The sequence below is a fragment of the Rhamphochromis longiceps genome, linkage group LG2 (genome assembly GCF_057381845.1).
Source record: "Rhamphochromis longiceps isolate RC_006_pf linkage group LG2, R_longiceps_female_GT1.1, whole genome shotgun sequence".
Classification (NCBI taxonomy): Eukaryota; Metazoa; Chordata; class Actinopteri; order Cichliformes; family Cichlidae; genus Rhamphochromis; species Rhamphochromis longiceps.
In genome coordinates, this window is record NC_140558.1 from 38,120,012 (window position 1) to 38,139,825 (window position 19,814).

The 19,814-nt window shown below is 43.3% G+C and overlaps 1 protein-coding gene across 4 annotated transcripts in view; it reads right to left on the reverse strand.

Moving 5' to 3' along the window:
* The window catches only part of dlg3 (discs, large homolog 3 (Drosophila)), an 80,497-nt gene that overhangs the window by 6,631 nt on the left and 54,052 nt on the right, over positions 1-19,814 (reverse strand). For 2 of the 4 annotated variants that reach the window (XM_085427387.1, XM_085427394.1), the window contains exons 7-13: positions 18,947-19,091; positions 17,115-17,259; positions 10,547-10,703; positions 9,869-9,971; positions 2,816-2,930; positions 461-637; positions 276-351 (exon numbers count right to left, since the gene is read on the reverse strand). In XM_085427387.1, the coding sequence (XP_085283513.1) occupies positions 276-351; positions 461-637; positions 2,816-2,930; positions 9,869-9,971; positions 10,547-10,703; positions 17,115-17,259; positions 18,947-19,091 (918 nt within the window). Of the gene's footprint in view, positions 1-275; positions 352-460; positions 638-2,815; positions 2,931-9,868; positions 9,972-10,546; positions 10,704-16,149; positions 16,276-17,114; positions 17,277-18,945; positions 19,092-19,814 lie in introns of all 4 variants that reach the window. The other 2 variants (XM_085427377.1, XM_085427368.1) reach the window with 2 other exon arrangements.

Genomic DNA, 19,814 nt, shown 5'->3' on the forward strand with positions numbered 1-19,814 from the left:
GTCTGACAGACGTGCAGACATTTTGCAAGTGCACATTTCTTAATATCACTGAGTGCACGAGCTGTGGAGGTTGCGGAAATCTCTTCCTCTTCGCGGAGCCTCTGGGTAATCTATATAGTAATTCGAGAGCTTTTTGTGCTTGCTTCAGTGAGCAGGTGCTGGTCCCTTTCCCACACTCAGGGGGGAAGTAGGCCATCTCCCTGGGAGCCCAGCAGCAGCTCTGAAGACAGCCGCTCTGGCACCAGGGCAGGGAGCAGCTGGCCCTCTACACTTACCCTGTTAGACTCAATCATGCCTGTCCTGGCGTGGAACTTGACTGTTTTTAACCTGGCCCGCTCCTTCTTCTCCACTCTAGGGAAAGAAAGAGAAATATATCAAGTTCAGGCCGGGCATGAATAGGAGTAATCACATTAGCCTCGTCTGGCATTCGTACACCGCTGCAAATGAAGAGGAGTGATACCTTTTCTTGCTTGGAATGACCCCAATCTGCTCACTCTCTCCGTGAGGTGTGACAAGCCTCGCCTGCCACCACTCATCATCAGAAGCGTTTATGACATGAAGGATATCCCCATAAGAGAAGCTCAGGCCTTGGCTGGGCAGACAGCTGTCCCTCGTTCGATCGTAGTCAAACAAAGCTCTGCAAAAGCAAAGCCTTTGGTTACGCTCTTTCATCTTGTATCTCTGATCAAATTACTGTACTGAGCATTCGAAGTTGGCACAAAATGACAGTTCTGACTCTGCAGCATTACATAATTGCTCTTTGTTACTTTGTCTATTACTTCACATTGCTTGCATGTGGGCTGCGATTTGACAACATTTTAAATATTTGGTATTTAGAAACGCTTTAGCTGATACACAGTACTGTGCAAAAGTTTTAGGCAGGTGAGGAAAAAATGCTGTAAACAAAGAATGGTTTCAGAAATATAAATGATTGTTTATTGGCTCCAAATGTATTCTGCAGCAGGACAACGACCCCAAACATACAGTCAAAGTCATTAAGATGATCACAACATCATCGAGTGTTTCTGGGATTACATGAAGAAACAGAAGGACGTGAGGAAGCCTACACCTACAGAAGATCTGTGCTTAGTTCTCCAAAATGTTTGGAACAACCACCAGTCGAGTTCCTTCAAAAACCGTGTGCAAGTGTACCTAGAAGAATTGACGCTGTTTTGAAAGCAAAGGGCGGTCACAGCAAATATTGATTTGATTTCAATTTCTCTTTTGTTCATTCACTGCATTTTGTTGATTGATGAAAATAAATGATTAACACTTCCATTTTTGAAAGCATTCTTTGTTTTTTCTCACCTGCCTAAAACGTTTACACAGTCCTGCAGTCAGAGATGCCACTCATATTTAGTGACAAAGCCATATACAGTCACACTTGAATCCAACTCATTTATACATTCAACAATCAATTTTAAAAAAAAAATGCAACAGAAAGCAACTTCAGACATTTACTAAGGCATGCCATTCATTTTCATTTGCCGTTGCCGCATACTTTCCACTTCAATAGACCACGTTTACAGTCCAGGTGCGTCACTAGCTTGTCTGACAGGTCAAGCCACAGCTACAACTGAATCTAAAACTACCTGCTTTACAGGTTTAAACTTCCCTTGACCCATAAGCCTATATCTACAGGCTACGCCATACTCTAGTGGACAGACAGACTGAGCTCAACATGCATTTTTCTCCTCTGTTCTAAAGACTTGAGCCAGTCTGCTCCTGCCAACTGAAACTGGGAATGTCAATACATAAAGACTACTGGTGAAACTGTCATGGTGCAATATAGCTTATCTCTTTGTGTGCTTACCAGGGAATCGAAAGCACCTTCAACACAGGCTGAGGAGTGATAATCAAATTCTTTCCTTTAGCTACTTTATGGTACCTTAACACAGACAGTGAGAGCACATGTGATACTTTCAGACTAAAAGATTCCTGAGACTGGGCTGGGTGGACATGGCAGCTCCCACATTAGCCGGCAAAACTAGATAGCTTTTCCTGCATAACTGCGGGCTTAGTCACCTGCACAGGAGCAGGCTAGGCTCTACATGCCTCACAGGAATCAGTGTATATGAGAGGCATTTCTCACGATACTCCTCTGACCATAACAGGCCTCCAACGTAATAACACTTATATACCTTCTGAGACATCCCGATAAGATCCGAGCTACTTTCAGGAGTAGCTTTAATCTGATAGTTAAAAACAACTGAAGAGGCGGCTTGGCCGTCAGAACCGAAAGGGTAAAGTGAAATGAATTAATGCTTCAGCAGAAATATGGGGAAGCATTTTTGACTGCGGCGTTGCATCACACGATCCTTTCACCTTGAGCCCTGCGACTCAATGCATTTATATGAACAGAAGGTTGCCACCTGTTTCAATTCCTAAATGAGCCTCAATCCAGTTTGGCAACTTGCCCAAAGTGTCATAACACAGGTCATCTCAACAAGCTCCCCTGTCAGTCGACATTAAACAAAGTCATTGTCATAGCAGGCATCAAAACAACAACAGGGAACGTCTGTTCATCTTTCTTTAGCTGGTGATGAATAGTGTGAACCCAGTAGCCTGAATTAAATGATGTCACGCGAAATGCTTAGCATAAAAAAATAATATTGTAACATGTGATCTATGACATTTATGTCGTGCTGCTACTGTCTAACAGTGTGGCCGATTTTAACAACACGTGTGTTTGGGCTTCATCTTCCCCTGCAGACGAGCTGAGGTTTGTTATGCAATAGTGAGATCTTAGAATTGCATGTTGTGAGTACAAGCATGAGTATGTGTGTGTGTGTGTGGGTGGGTGTGCCGACTTTACCTGACATATAGGGAGCGCTTCTCACTAGTGCGCAGGGAGCCTGATCCTGAGCTCATGCTGCTGTTCATCATCTGCTCCCTCAGGTCGTGGATCTTGGACTCAAAGCGACTATACTCTGCGTAGCGAGAAACAAACAAAAACTGTGTCAGCGGCGGGTTCTGGAGAATAAACTTTCCCTTTGAAGTTTTACGGTTAATGCGCTCAAAGTTAACTTGGTGCATTCGATCTTGAGTAAAAAGACCAAACGGGAGCATTGGCCTCTGCCTTCTTGTTTCACTACGGTATAATTGGAGAGCTGTGCCTCAGCCAGTGCTGCAGTGAGCTACAGTAAAGAGAGGAAAGGTTGAGCGAATCCTTAGGCTGATTAATGACCCCAGGAACTGATGGTTTATCACAGATCTGCCTCACACATCCAGTCATCTTTCATGTCAGGTGATTAATTACAGGGATTAATTAGGTTCAACACAGGCTCTTTAGTGTGGTTAAAAAAAGCGAAGGCCTCCAACAATTTCAAATGCATGACCATTTGTCATAGGTGTGTAAATCCAGTTGCTGCTCAGGAGCACAGGGATGATGTATGAATCCACCTGGACCTGCTCATTAAGAAAGCTCTCATTAGCCTGCTGTGCACAGCGAGCTCTGGGGCCGGGCTGCTGGAACGAGCAAGGCCACCGCACCATGCAGCACACTGCCAGATAAACAGAACAGCAGATGCATCCAGAAAAACAAGTAGGCTAAGGTGCTCATGTGATCACACAAAGGATGTGCTGGAGCAGTATAAAGACAGCACTGTGAACAAGCAATTTTGTCATTTAAATGTTTCCTCTACTCCAATGTTTCATGTCGCACAGCTTGCATATCCTCATGAATGTAGCTGTACGCAACTGAATCAAATTATTACTGCCATGTGATGAGATGGAATATTGCTGTAACGATGACACATCTATGCCCTAATATTAATTAACCTATGAAAGAACCAGCGGAAAAGAATCTCATCCAAATTTATTCCACATATCGAGTTGACTGGCATGCCCGCAGGGGTACCTCACAGCTTAATCATCAATAGCTGGCAACACTTCCTGTAATTTGACCAACAAGAGATCAAAGTCCATATTCTGTCAAACAAGCCTGGAAGCAGCCTTGAAAAACAAACACCTACACCTACAAAGATGATTTAGTTAGTCCAAGCTCGCGGGAAAAATTCTGAGCAGGTGCAAAAACAAGCTTCAGGTTGCTGATCTATAACCCCCTGCCGAAACCAAAAGGATTTTCAAAGCAAACATGGATCCGGCCCAGGCCCGGTGACAGCGCTCCACCCTGATCTCTGCTCAAAGGGTTAACGATACAACAGAGTGACGCTGCAAGGTGAGGTAACCAGACACCGCCTGACTGCCTGTAACCAACAGCAACAGTGTAGCACTCCTAGAACAGGGACAGCGCACACGGAAACAGCCATTCAGACTAGTCCACTTGGCTTTCAGGCACAGGAGAGAGGAGAGAAAAGCAGCACAAGAAGCTGCAGCTTGGGGAAGGAGGGGCCGAGGGAGAAGACAAAGAGTAGCTAAATACAGAGAGACCTGCTTTACAATGCCACCAACCTGAGAACTGTACCAGCAACTCAGGGCAAGTGCACATTAGACAAAGCTAAACGATTAGCTTGATCAAATTCCTAACAGCAAAATGATTCATTTAAGTTCAGTGAGCACTGAAGAGGAGCAGAACTACAATCAGTTTTAAGCCTCTGGGGGAAGATGGGGTGGGAACTATAAGATAACTACAATTTGCTGCCACACCTTCTTGATAATGGTGACACCAGAATACATGAATTCTGCAGTAAATCGGTGTACAGCACAACCCAGTAACTGTAACTGACAGGGGAAAGAAAAACACAACTATAATCAACTTGTGCAAAAAAAACTAATTTCCGGCAATTTTGGAGTCAGGTCATATAAAACAATAAGGGAAGTTTAACCTGGTACACATTTGAAAGAGAACCTATAAGCTCCTATTTTAACCTCTAGCAGAATGATTCACGAGCCTTTAGATTGGCTGCCCCTCGCTAACAGAAGGTCTAAACAGACAGTGGGCGGGGCCTCTGTGCTCACAGCCAGAGCTGTAGGTATGAGACCATCATAACAGGAATATCTGCTTTCACTGACATAAAAGCAAAGTCATAGAAAAAAAACATGGAATCAAGAGTTTCGATGTGTTGGCCTCTACTCCTGTTTGTTAAGAGCACTGACCATTAATATCAGCATACCTTTAATATGTAAAATAAGGAAAAGCATTATAGCTCCCCCTTTAAAGCAAACAAACAAAAAGAGCAGGCTGTGATGGTGCTGAATGAGGGTCACAAACCTTCCACAACATCACCACAGGAGAACACCACCACTGTAGTGAAACCTCAGCCCTGTATTGATCGTTAGTCCTGCCTGAAATACCAAGCACGTGGAGCTACAGTAACGCAAACAAATCTTTCATCAGCGCGGCTTGACAGTCTGGATATCAGATGAAAATCTAATACAAATGAGAACAAGCTCAAATCTCCCATAACAACAGCATTTAAGCATGTGATCACTCACAAGTAGAGATGCAAATCAAAGCAATTTATAACTGTGTGCTAGCCATGTTAATAATCAGCCCAAGAGACAGTCTACCCACATGTTTTAGGGGGGAGGGGGTTAAAATATTACCTTGATGTCATCATGTCAAGGTAATTTGAGCAGTAGAAATCAATCCGGTATTTGACTAAGGCATTAAATAAACACCTGTAAACTGTAAAAGCAACTGAGTCACAAGCTTAAAAAAAAAAAAAAAAAAAAAATGTCATCACTCAAAATAGCTTTTCCTGCTGTTTCTCGGACACATGCTATTTAACAAATGACCGACAAAGCATAAAAGAAAAAACAAGAGCTCTTTCATTTCCACTGGCTACATCAAACATTACCAAAGAAACAATCTAACAGGAAATACTTTCAGAAAAACAGAAACAATCCACAATTATCTGATAAGACTCTTCATTTAAGAACAGCTATATCTGTCCGGTTAAGAACAAGTCAGGTTATTGATTGGGACATTCAAGACCAGCCCAGCTCTTGCAGGGGATCAATCCAACATAAATCATTCAGTGACATCTCTGCTCACAAGCCCATCTTTAGCCCAAAATTATAAATGTTAAATCCTGGTTTCTTAAAGCGATTAATACTCATGAGGTAGCCTGTATTTTTAGGAGTGACCCACAGGGGAAAAATAGATAAAAAAAAGAGAGACACAGCTAATAGAAACTGGGACTATTCTGCACCTCTCACTCCCACTGCGTGTCCTCATTAGTCGAACAGCTTTTTTATTTTGGGGGACGGTCGCTTCGCTTTTGATCCAGTTATGCAACACAGCAAGCATGTACTTGTAATGTGAGTGTGCGTTATGTTGACAGGAATAGTCGGGCCAGTGAACGTGCACGCCCCCTTCCCCGATATTACAGCGTGGAAGGTACATGTAGACCCTGCCTAAAATATTTCTACAAAAGCCCATAATGCACACTTGTGAGTTTAATGAGGGTGCTCGGAGGGTAACATTTCCTTCACGGCCCTCCTCCCACTCCTTAAATGCAAAGATTCTGGAGTAATTACACTCATTGATGTCGGGGCAGGGCAGCAGTGTGTGGATATACACCCTTCACTTCCATCGCTTAATGTGAGTTAAAGGCCTGGCAGTGCTCCAGAAAGCCACTGAGAGTTGGGGGCCCTCCCACCACAGCTTGTGTGCCCCATTGTGGCTTCTTGTAGTTTCAGTGTTGGCCTTCGATCACAGGCCCATGGATGCTCAGGCCCCAGCACCACAGAGTATACTCCAGGCATTTTGCCTGGCACAGACTAGCTCTCACTCTCTCCACTTCCCCCCCAGATTGACTGTCCTTGTACTGCTCACTGGGGGTTCCTCCTGCTCCAAACTCAAATGAACATCATGTCTCACACACATACACATACACACACCCCTTTAGGATGCCAGCAGAATTACTGAAAACAGATCTCAGGTCACCAGAGGGGATACAGGAAGTCAATCATTTGCCAGCACTCGACTTGTTCGTTTGGAGTAGTTTAAAACTGTATACAAACAGATAATTGTCTATCACGGAGTCACAAAGGGGGCACAGAACTGAAAGCAAGATTTGGTATGAAAAACAAAGCTTCTTCTCTTCTAACCACATCATTATTCAAGAAGCTGCCTGAATGACCCGACATGCGAGACAACATAAACTCACAGGGAAGAAACCCAACACCGCACTTTTATCGGTTTTTGATCTCAGTCTGAGCTTTTCATAGACTTTAACCCCAATCTAACTCACAGATCCCACTCCGACTCGGTTTCAGTGGCCTTGGAGAGTTACTGGACAGTTCAGGCTGATGTTTTATTGAAAGACAACGAAATATGGAGCGAGCATGCTACGACTTATGCCCCGTCACATTCCTGTCATAGTCCAACCTGAAAAGACATATAGACATAAAGCTCGCAATATCCTCCCCATTGTTGCTGCAGTATGAAGTGCAGCCTGTTCAAGTACACTTACAGAGAATGACTGAAGCACTAAGAAATACAGCCACAATCAAAGCTTTAATTCAGCATTAAAAAGAAGGAGTGGTGCCATTTTTTTGAATCGTCTGCTAATGTTGGAAATAAGGGCAACACGTGAATTCTGCTTTTGTCAGCTTGGAAAAGGGACCTCTGGTCAGAAAGTCGTAATGCGCAGGTGAAGTCGCAAAACTGACACACACACCTGTTTGACCACACCTCTGTGCCCCCACCTATAGGTTTAGGTTACATAAGAACAGTAAAGCAAATGCTGGATGAAATCTCTCTTTGGGGTATTAATTACAACCTAAAGCGACTTCACCTACCTCCAAGTAGGTTTTACATGGAGTAAAAAGCGGTGAAAAGTCGTCAATGGAGTCCAGGTAATGGCAGCAGTTTAGCGTAGACATACTTATGTTAACCACAGTATGGGTGAGGCGATCACATGTTTGCCACTGTAAGGAATTCATCTTAAGACTGATATTAATGAGAGCAGGTATAATATCGCACCAAGGCTTCCTCGTGGCTTATGAATGAAGAGCTCACACTTTACTTTGTCCTTCAGGAGTCAAAGTACAGGCGAAGAGCAGCAAACTACGGGCCGTACTGGCAACCAACACAAACATGTTCTACAATGTAACTCACTCTCTTTGTTCGCTTTTCACCCCCGTCGGTGTTTGCCGACACCTTCGACCTTCGTCTCACCTTCGCTGGAGAAAACTCTGGCTATAATCTCGCTGTGGCTGCCGGTAGTTTCTTCATCCAGCCATTAGGGAGTTCATGCGGCTTCTGCTCTTCTGCTGTTGTATCCAAGCCCATCCCCCATCATCGCCCGTACTGGCTGGTAGACATAAAAGTTTGCCGCTTTCCACCTCTTCACTTCGGGTGCGTTAAAGGTTTCCCCCCCTCTGGTGTCGAAATGGAAGCGGAGCTAGCAACTTTCCGCTTAGTCGCCTCTTTCCATCGCTGTGCGGGTCTGTGTGTACAGACAGCCCAGAGTTTGAACAGGGAAGGACAACAGCGGTTTCGTTTGCCCGCCTTGCAGTTGGCTCAACACTTCGGGCTGCTGCTGCCACAAGAGCCGCCCCCGACCGAATACTCGCTGAAAGCCGGCCTATCCGCTGCGCTGCCCTCGTTTGCAGCACGATCTGAGTGCGCATGGGCCGCGGCACCAGGTAAACCCGATTGCACCATTAAATAGATATTTAATCAACATTGTTATAAAGCTGGGCTTGCGAGAGACATGTAGAAAAAGAACCAAAACACACGAAGCCGAGATATCGTGATTTTCGCTAAATGCTGTGAGTCTCAAAACAATCGTTCCTACATTTCCCACAATGCAATCCTCCAGTGCACTAGAAGAGGAGGGGGGAAAAGTACAAGACATGCCTGGACCACAGGAAATCGGAATATTTGAAAAGAAATAAACATAATGGAAGAAACATTATGGCACATCTTTACGCTGCACCACAACTGAAACATTTTATATTGAATAACTGTTTTGCAAAACAAATGTTTAGACTCCTTACTACAGCACAAGTCACAAGCTTAATCCTTAAATTAAAGTAAAACATCTCATGGTACAATATAATTATAATTATTCATTCTTTGTGTATCACTTTGATGTTCCTACGGGAGCTGATTATCTATAATACCACATAACAAAATTTATTAGCACATTTAAATTTTATAATCTGCAAAATAATAATTACCAAAGAGAAAGTAGCAATATTTGCATCCACATTAAAGTGCAGTAAGTGGTTGAATTACCTTCTAAAACTGGTTGCTCTCATAAAGTGGAGTTGAACATTATCAGATTACAAGTACTCTAGTTCGGGGGCTGGATTAGCTCACTGGATACAGCAAGTGAGTGTTATGCTGTAAGGCTATTGCAGAGGCCATGCCCTATACTGGTCTTTCTCTCAGCTTTCCTGTCATCTCTTCACTGTCGCACCACAAAACAGACTAAAACAAAAGACCCCAACATGTATTCAAATCAGTACTCTAGTTCAATTGCATTAGCGAGGACCACCAATCATGATATCAAAGGTTTAGGGGAGGAATATTTATACTGGATCTTGCTACAAGGCTGCAACTTTTTTCTAATTGGCTGGTGCTCTCAAACAGAAGGTTTGAACAGCAGGTGGATGGGGTTTCTGTGCTCACAGCGAGAGCTGTTTGCCCGAGATGACCTTATCAAGGATATCCGCCCTCTGAACTTTAGAGCGGTCTAATGTTTGAGCTCTCCAGTCACGGTTAAGGATACAAATATTTGCACTTATGCTGCCTTGATTTCATTTTATTTTTTAATTAGTCATTTCACATAAATAAGCACATTGCATTTGACTTAATATAAACTCCGAGGCATCACCATTTTCACAGGAATAGGAGCAAGATAACCTGAATGACTTATTTGATTTCAATGTAAGCCCCGTCTTGGTACAATGACATATTCACACATTACATGAGATTGTAGGGTCTTACCTTCAGGCCTGTATTGAGCAATGATGGTAACGGTCTGCCCAGCTCTCTTCAGTGCTGCAGCTGCCTGCTCATGTGTGGCATTCCTTAGATTTACACCATTCACCTGTTTAAAAATTAAATAAATACAATTTTAAAAAGCAAAAAGGGGACATTTGGTAAGAAAACTGGTTAGATTTTTAAGATGGCTGGAATCATGTGATCCTTGAGACCTATACAGAAAAACAAATGTAGCAAAGAACAAAGTCTATGCTCAAAATAGATGGTTTCAAGACTTACTAATAATAAACCGAATTACTCAATAAAATTAGTAAACAAGTATGAAAATGTACAATTTTTTAATGATGTCAGCTGATGAGTCATTAGTTATCTTTTCTGACTGACTCATTTTTTCCATACATGATGTAATATGCTGCCAGATTAAAAGCAAGCTGAAAATAAACCAGTCAAACACAGACTTCAGGGCAGAGGGCAGCTAAGCTCCCTAAGAGTCCATTTGGATTTAATGTCTTGCTCAAGGACATTTGTGAGGCAGATATTTGCTGGCTTTCTAAACACAGTCCCTCCTTAATGTTATCATCATTATTCTGACAGCAGGAGTTGGCTGAAAACCCCTCTGCCTCAGACTTGTTTTAGTTGTTGACGTGGGTAAACAGAAAGCTTGAAGCTAAAAATACTAACTGAGAGAATCCTGTCGCCCCTCCTCAGCTCCCCGCTCAGGTCAGCCGGGCCTCCAGCCAGGATGAAGGAGACGAAGATCCCTTCTCCATCCTCCCCGCCAACAATGTTGAAGCCCAGACCAGTAGAGCCCTTGTGTAGCACCACCTTCCTTGGCTCCCTGTCAAATAGAGTGGCGGTGTCAGGGTGAAGGGCGGGACAAAGAGTGTATAAAAAGAGGCCAAATTTAAAAGAGACGTGGCCAAAACTGGAATAGAATTAGCATGAACAGAGAGTACAGAGACTAGTTTGTTATGTCAATGATCCCAAAATGTCAAGTGTGTCCAGTTTAGGCAGCTACATGCAGCAGGCCTGCAGATGGTTTATTGTAGGCTCACTCTGTTTATATACTTGAATCTGAGAACTTTAAATAGAACATTTAAACGATTTATGTTCAGGACACCACTCGCTGGTAGAAAACGATGATTAACCATATAATAACCATGCATAAAAACCATGCACAACACTGTTAACTCATTACAATAAAACAAGCAGGAACATGATTGGGTCCAAATGCCTGTCATCTATTGGCTACATCTTATGGAAATGTACACACGTGTCAACACTTAAACACCCACTCGTATCAATGTACAATGAGCCGCCTCCTGCTCGACAGACCTGCTGAAGCTCTGCTTTAGCTTTACCCACTATGACTCATCCTCCAGGAGGCTATTCAGACCGCCTCAGTTTTAAGATGCTAGAGAGGCCAAACCGCTGCTACGGTCCAGGCAAAAGCCCTCTGAGAACACACTTCACACAAATGCAAACACACCCACACACACTCTAGGAAGCCCAACAGTCGACTCTCTCTCACTCTTTCACGCACACATGCCGCGCACGCACGCTCGCGCAGATTTTCTATACAGATGAACACATAAACACACATGCATGCACGCAAAATGCAGTTTCCTTTCTCAACAGAAAACACTGCATGGTTCCCATTAGTGGTTTTCTCTCGCAGTACTCAGCCTGCGGTCGACAGGAACAATTCCTGCTCCATCCCTAATGGCTGCGCTCAAAGTCGCTGCTAAGACCATTTTCCCATTGATGGCAGCAGAGGCAGCATTCCAGACTTTCAGAATCATACCCATGAGCAACTGGAAAAATGCTGGAGACTCCTGAATAGTAACATCGTGCTTAAAGAAAGACTGCTATGCATTTTAAATGAAGTGAACTTTGCAGAGATGCTAAGAGCATCACACAAGATAGATCAATATCCATATAGTAGACTCCTTACAAGCAATGTGCTTACAAAAAAAGATTCTGGTAAAGAGATTATATGACTGTGCTGATGAGACTCATAACATTGCTACATTATGCTCCAAGTTTTATCCACAGCCTTTTAGAATTAGCTAAGTGATAATTGCCTTTGAATATGCTAAAACAACTCACTCGCCTTCACACAAGTCAAGCCTAAAATAACCAGCTAAGCTAATTCATCTCAGCTTGACAAGGCACACAGATCTCCATGGTTACCTGAGGATCCAGAGCCGGTGCTTACTTCTGAAAGAGCATTTCCTAACTGTGCGTTCAGGCAGGCTCCTCACCAGCGACATGGAAGATGAGATGTTGACCGTGAACATGTTCGCTATGCCACATTGCTCAGCTCAGCGCAGCATTACTCCCCGACCCCTCTTCCTGTCTGGCCTTCCGCAGTGAAGTGGAATACAGAATTAGAAACTCCTGGGATCTGGGCCTTGTGTTCCCTATCTCATTCTTGTGTGATGTGATGGGAAACAGCTCCTCTTCGGGCTGTGACAGTTGCTCGCTCCCTATCACTAGTAAGGCAACGCATTTAACCCTAACAGTCCCAAGCAAACAAAAAAACCTCTTCGATTCTACAGGAAGAAGCAAAAAACAAAACAAAACACTCTTGTCTCGCACCTGGAATAATTTGGATGGACTAGAGATTGTCCACGTTTGATCCTCTTTCAAGCAATCCCCTCGTTTCTGCTGGGATGCTACTGAAGATTCGGCCCCCCTCCAGTCCAGCACACCAGCATTCCTGTCTGTCAGCCTGGCCCTCTGGACACTAGGCAGATATATTCCCAGAAGCTCCTTGCTAATTTGTCAGAGTAAACAAAAGAGGAGCTCATGGACTGACTTTCATGACTTTTAGGCCTTTGATTTGACGCCCTCATAGTCTGTGGAAGACTTTTGACAGGTGCTTTTCTTAACAGTTGCTGCTGCTGCCCTCCAAGGAGGTATGTGTGTGTGTGTGCGTGTGTGTGTTGCTTGTCCATAGGATGTGAAGTGCTTGGTCAGTTACATGGAAAATGGGAGTGAATTCCTACATTTTAAAAATGCAGGGATCAAGTCCTCCCTTTCTATCACAAGACCTGCTCCCCCCATCCCATCCCAACTCCCTCCCACCCCTCCGCCTTTTTCATCCATGCCAGGAATGTAAACAGGTATTGAGCAGCAAAAAACCCTCTTCTCTCTGCCCAGCGGTTTCTTTAATTCAGAAACCACCCTCCCCTCCCCTCGCTATATTATCCCTCTGTGCTTCACTTTTCTGGCTGAGGCGGTTGCAGTGCAGTCCTAAAGCTCTGAATGGATATCTGGGCTGCAGGGTTCAGCAGGTCATGCTGCCCTGAACTCAGCCAAGTAATTGGCTCTGCTTGGCTGATTAATGGTGGACACTGCAGATGGATGCCATTTTCTCCACAGACAGACACTACCTATTGCAGCACTTTATCTCTCCCCATCTCCAAAACAGATTACATCAGCGTGTGTTCACGGGGACGCACCATCTTCCCTCTTCTTTTTCATTGTCTAAATTTTACCCATAGATTTTTCAGTGTCCACCCCCTTCTTCTTCGGGGTCTGCTCTTTTCCTTTAATTTGACAGGAAAATATTTATTCATTGCTAAGGTGATAGACTGTTCATTCTCCGTGCTTCTCACCGTGACTAAGAATAAAATCTGAGTAATAAATGAATAACACCTAAGTTGGGAACTCTGCTGTGGTTCTTTTAATTCTAAACCCCTCATTTAACTCGCAAACTAAAGGTCATTGTGTTATCCAGATTCTTGAAGAAAAAAAAACAGTCAAAGGTTGTGTTTCCATGTGTGCAAGAGACACATAACGTTACTGATTAGCTCAGCTGCTTCGACAGTACTAAGGCTTCTGTATTTACACAGGCTGTGACTAAACAAAGAGGCCGAAGCAGGAGGCATTGTTGCATACAGTAAGGGGAAAACATGCAAACTAAAAGTGAGAATGCATTTCAAAATCATGCCATAAAGTGTTTGTTTCCTTATTAACTTTACACAGAAGTCCTTAAGCTGAAAAACTAAATCAAAATATTTGGTGGGACTATAGCACCAATTCTCCTAGGTACACTTGCACATACTTTTTCAATGTTCTTTCAGCAACTTTGAAAACTTTCTTGCAGTTTTGTGTATTTAGACTGTCTTAGTGCCTTCTGTCTCTTCGTGTGATCCCAGACTGACTCAATGATGTTGAGAACAGGGCTTTGTCGGGGCCACGCCATCTGTTACAGGACTCCTTGTTCTTCTTGTTGCTAAAGATGCTTTTTTCCCTTTTTCTTGTTAATATTACTCTCACTTTATGTTTGGCGTCTTTATCAAGATGCAGGATAAATTTAGTGTTGATCAAATGCCTCTAAACATGTAAAATGCCTAAAATGTTTGCACAGTAATTTGCATCTGCAGTAAAGCCTGACAGGGCTAGTAGAGGGTTGTTGCTTGTTTAGTCATCTTGCGCCCTGTCACGACTGCATGCAGATGTATGTTTACACCAAACATGCATACTAATCTTTTCTTGAGTCCATTGTGGACGGAAACAAGGATTTAAAGGATTGTCTGATTACACCATATAATATAACATATCTCCAGAAAGGGGGGTAATATCAGATGGAGAAGGGGGTGTTGGGGACGTGTCTGCGATGACACCACTGAGGGGGATGTGCAGATGGGCAGAGGGCCGATATAAGCTCTGACTCATTCCTCACAACAAGTCTGCTCTACTTCTGTGGAAGCCTGTGCCTACTATAGCATCCATCTAAAATAACCCTTCGTGTTTGGAGCCAATGAGGAAGCTTTGGGGATTGGAAAGAGGTGTCTGCCCTGTGCCCAATGGAGTAGAATGACGAGAATGATGAGATCGAGTGGTTTGTCATTTATGATGTCCTCAGAGAAAATGGCTTTTGATTCTGATACCCAAATGCATGCATGGTCACCATATGTTGGCTGCTCTCACTTGCACAGTTGGCTTACAACGTGTCCGGTGTTCTTGATCGATATGCACAGGTATGGCATGTGTCAGTGTCATAATTGCATGCTGCACTTTAAGCATGGCACGCGTGTGTTCGTGTGTGTCAGCGTACAGTAAGCATGTGTGATTGGTGCTGGCAGTATGGGTGATGAGAGGGGTAAGACCTGAGTGCATGGCCTGGTTTTCCCAGCGTGCATATGAATCATGACAGCTGCAGCACTGTCTGCTGCCCTGTACAGGATCAGGCTCTCTGTTTACATTTACATACATAGAGAAGCAGGCAAAATATTTCACCGCTCCTGTCATCCACACTAGCCTTCAGTTCGACCCTTCCTTTCAAACACCACATTTACCACAAGCATTTAGTTAGAGTAGGACTACAGTCACTCTCCTTTGCACTCACTGCAAGGCATATATGTTACACAATAAAGGTAAATTACATAAAAACAATGGTTTACACACAGACATCAGTGCAGTCATCCATGAAGTGATGGAAAATGGACAAAACTGTGGCTGTAGAAACAAATAAAAAGAAAAACATTCAATTAAATCAAACACCAGGAGGCCTTTTGCAAATTTGATAATGCCAAACAGAAAAAACCCCAAATGCAAGCCATAAATAATATGTATATTATGTCTTCAGCAGTAAGCACTAGCCAAAGTAGCTTTGGCTGGAGATATAGGCTTAGTTTTATCAATGCCTCCTGACAGATGGAATTGAGCAGCTTGTGGGAGCGTGAAGCCCTTTCGGCTGCACTCCTGCGGTGATGTGTTTGTGAAGAGCAGGTACGACTCCATTTTAAACTGCGGTGAACAAAGCACTACTGTTTGAGATTCGCACATATGAGCAAATTAGCAGGAAATCAAATATTGACCGAATGGGAGTAGGCCGTTTAAAATATGAAAAGCACAAAAAAAGCGGCAACGAAAAAAAAAGAGAAAAAAAAATGAAACAAAGGGCAATGACTATTGAGATTTTCTTTTCACTTGTTCTCTACTCAGTGTTCTGTTGATGCTTGTTTCTTGTGAAGTTGTGAAAGATAAAGTAGTAGTTCCAAATAAACTGAAAAAGCCTCAGCAAAAATTTACATGCAGACAGAAAACGAAAAGAATTCTCAACATAAATATCGCCTGCCTCGCCCTCCAGCTCTCCTTTCCTCCCTCCTCCCTTGGTTCATCTTAATCTTCTCTACTGCTATTTATGTGCACAGATGTGGCCCAACACACTACTGGTAATCCTGATGGGTTATATGCCCTGGCATTTTTCTAAGTGCCGAGCTACAGAGAGGAGGGTTAGCTAAGCAAGGTATGATGGACTAGGTTAGTACCTGCCAGAGAAGGGGAGTGGACCTTGGCACAAGGGAGCAGGGGAAGGACAGAAGCCTCTGTAGAGGGCCTGGGGCACCTTGCTGTCCCCAGGTTTGTGGATGACACTGTAAATAGGTTCAGCCCTGCTGTGGGGTACAGGAATCACAGTGAACGGGACAAGTGTAGGACACAAATAAAGCACACATACCAACAAAGATGCGACAAAATGCACATACAAGTCATGTAGACAGCTTGTACAAGGACATTACAAGGCGACGTAACACTCGGCCAGTAAGACAGCACACATAGACACCCGCATGCAATCACACAGACAGACACACACACACACACACACACACACACACACACACACACACACACACACACACACACACACACACACACACACACACACAGAGGGAATATAGCCTCTTCCCTAGAGCTGTGGGTTAAGCTGACTCAAAGCCTCATGGGACACTCCAATCAACCCTCTATGAATGCTACTTCTGATCCAGTACTTGGATAGGAGGTCAAAGGGTAACACACGCTCGTAACAAGTGTAAGATGTGACAAAAGACTTCTCTCAGCACACAGCTGCCACACACTGTCCAGCTATTAAGTAGTATGCACCATCGGGGCCTCGATGAGATGAAAACTGCAAGCTAAGCAGATTCTTTTGTTAATCAAACACTATAAGCTACTGTAAACAGGTGTATCCTTGAAGCCACCACAACAACGCTTGTACAAAAGCAACAAAATAGAGGCTACTGGGAACAAAATACGATCCATGTTAAATTAAAATAGTTACTTAATTTATAACCGTGTTTCTTTAATACAACTACACCAGCCAATACCAAAAAAAGCCAACAGCTGATCTCCACCAACAACCTGTGCTAAGACTTAGCCAAAGCTACGCTTATACAGCCTTATGAATGTCAGGTTATGGAGGAGGATCATTCATGGAAGAAGCCGGTCTTTAACGTACCTCGTGAAGTCTTCCTCCCCCATCATGTGGCGGGGAACGGGCGAGTACCTGGACGGGGTGACTTGGGGTGGTGGGTACACTGGCTTGGGTTCCATTCCCCCCATGTAGTTGTGGCTGACGTGGTTGTCCACCATGGTGGGGAAGGCTGGAGGGAGGGCCAGGCCAGTAGGGGGAAAGAAAGAATGATTACAACACCTGTGCAACAGGAGAACTGCACAAAACATAACTGCATAAAGCTGGTTAATCAGATATTACCGGCTCCTAAACGACAGCTTCATTACCACACCAAGACACTGCTTTATAATGATAATATTCACCCAAATATAAATATGATTTTTGTGTCTCTGTGTGAACCAAAGTGGGAACACAATGAAATAAACTGGGAAAAAAAGAATCCATGAGCAGATTAGAATACTTACTGTTATCTTGTTTTTTTTTAGCTCCATATATTTATTACTGGACTCTTACTAGACTGGCTTTGCATGATTCACAGCTCAAAATAATCCCTTTGTTAAGTATCTTTTACTGGAGCCAATCACTTCACCCATGGTCTAAAAAGAGCTTCTCATAAAGCCAGCTTTCTTCTGATTGGCTGTCCCTTGCAAACATAAGGTCAAAAAGGTAGGTTAGTGATGCTGCTCAACCCATAGCCAGAGTTGTGTGTTTAAAATGACCATAATTAAGATGTCCTCTTTCTATATGTATGAGGAAAAATCATAATTGATTTACCTTCTGGGAATGTACAGTACAACCACAGATTAGGGGACCCATGAAAAAGGGAATAATCCCTCTCTACATAACTCTTTATATCCATCTCTCTGGAGTACAGATTATCGATATAAGACAGTTTGAATTATATACGCCTCCAAACAAGTTTTTCTAACTTCTCTGTTTCTTTATAACTTGTCTGATCATCTGACTGCTTGTATTTCTGACCACATCTAACTTCTTATTAACTTCTTTCCTGCATTCCCAAAGCTTAGCAATTAACTTGGTGAGAACGATGATATTATTAGGAGTAGAAATAGTGGCCAAAACCACAAAAATAGGACCCAGGTTTTCCTTTAAAGTACCACTGGGACATTTTTTATAAGCTGGCTCGCTTTTTTATGCGAACAATGTAATCTATTGTTTCTGCTATATGTCTGTTGCAAAATGGGGAACTACCACTGACTAATATGTGAAGGCATGTGCCGCATTTTTCTAAAAACCTGTTTCCTTGTGCATGCACATAGCAGACAGATCACACACATGAACAAGCCTCTTTTTCTGAATTTACATTTTTAGCGTTAGCCGAGCGTGATAAAGCAAGTGAACTACTTCACTTGCAAATCCGGAACCACATCTAGATTCAAGGGTTAGTGAACTTAAACGCAGACGACTTCAAACATTCGGAACTTACAAAACCTTCGATAGCCCCATCTAATACTAAATCACTGTTGTGTGGAAATTTGAGATGCTGCAGCTCAAGATCGTGGGCTCTCATGAGCAGGTGGGATGTGAGAAACCATCCACACTCAGTGGGAGGCAGAGAACTGTGCTTGTTGTTGCTGTGGGAAGGATTGTGTGTCTGTGTGCGTGTGTGTTTGTGTGCACGAGCGTTCACTACATACACTATGTGGGTGTCTGGGCATAGCAGTTTTGGGGAGAGAACAGTGAACCAACAGAAAAATTCAGAAAACATCGCTGGTAAAGATGAAACTTTAAAAAAATAATCATATAAAAAAAATTACTCTTTACCTTACATCTCTAATTTTGGAGCTTGCTGATTATTGATTAGCAAATTTGCACTTATAGTACGACTACAAGAACAGGAAGAGGTAGATACGTACTGCTGGAGTAGTCTGGTGGGGCATACATGTCGTTCAAATGCACAGGTCCCGGCTTGGCCACCTTGAGGTAAACCATATCGGAGGTGTTCTTCAGCGCAGCTACTGCCTCCTCATGACGCACATCCTGTAGCACGATGTTGTTCACCTGAATGCGACGATAGTCCAGAAATCAGAAGAGGGGGAAGAAAAAAAAAATCTTTGTATCAACACCTGAAAGCCTTGTGTCTCCTGCTGCACTGTGACAACATCACGCATCACAGCAGTCATCACACCAGCCAACACAATAATGAATCATAGCTTGAAGGTATTATGAGATTTCAGTACATTTCAACAGCAAAGTGAAAGGTTGGTGTGCCGTGCAGTGATAACAGAGGTCAAAAGCAGTAGGTAGAGGTTTGAAGGATGCTCTGTATCTCTCTTTACTGTTTCTCTTTTAAGATTCAGGTCCCAGGAAATATGCTGCCAGTCAAAAGTTATTCCAGCAGTTTGGTAACATTAAACCAATGTGCTCACTTGCAATAATGCAATAGAGAACAGGAAATAATGCCATGTTTCTTGATCAGTCTATGATCTGTAGCAGCATGCCACAGTGCCACCAGATCTGCATTTTAACTACTGATGTCTTTGAGTTGACATTTTTCTTTTGTGTGCATTTCTTTCAAAGGCCAATTTTCTGCCTTGCCTGCAACTTCTTCAAAATGCAGCAGCACAGCTTGTTTAAGCAGACGTCACCCCAAATCCTATGTTTTAAAAGTGATTTTAAGATTTTACTTTTCAGTTTTAAACCACATCTAGGTCTCACCCCTAGCTACGCTGCAGAAATGTTGCAGCTTTAGATCCTCAGGTGGGGCCCTTCTGGCTGTTTCAA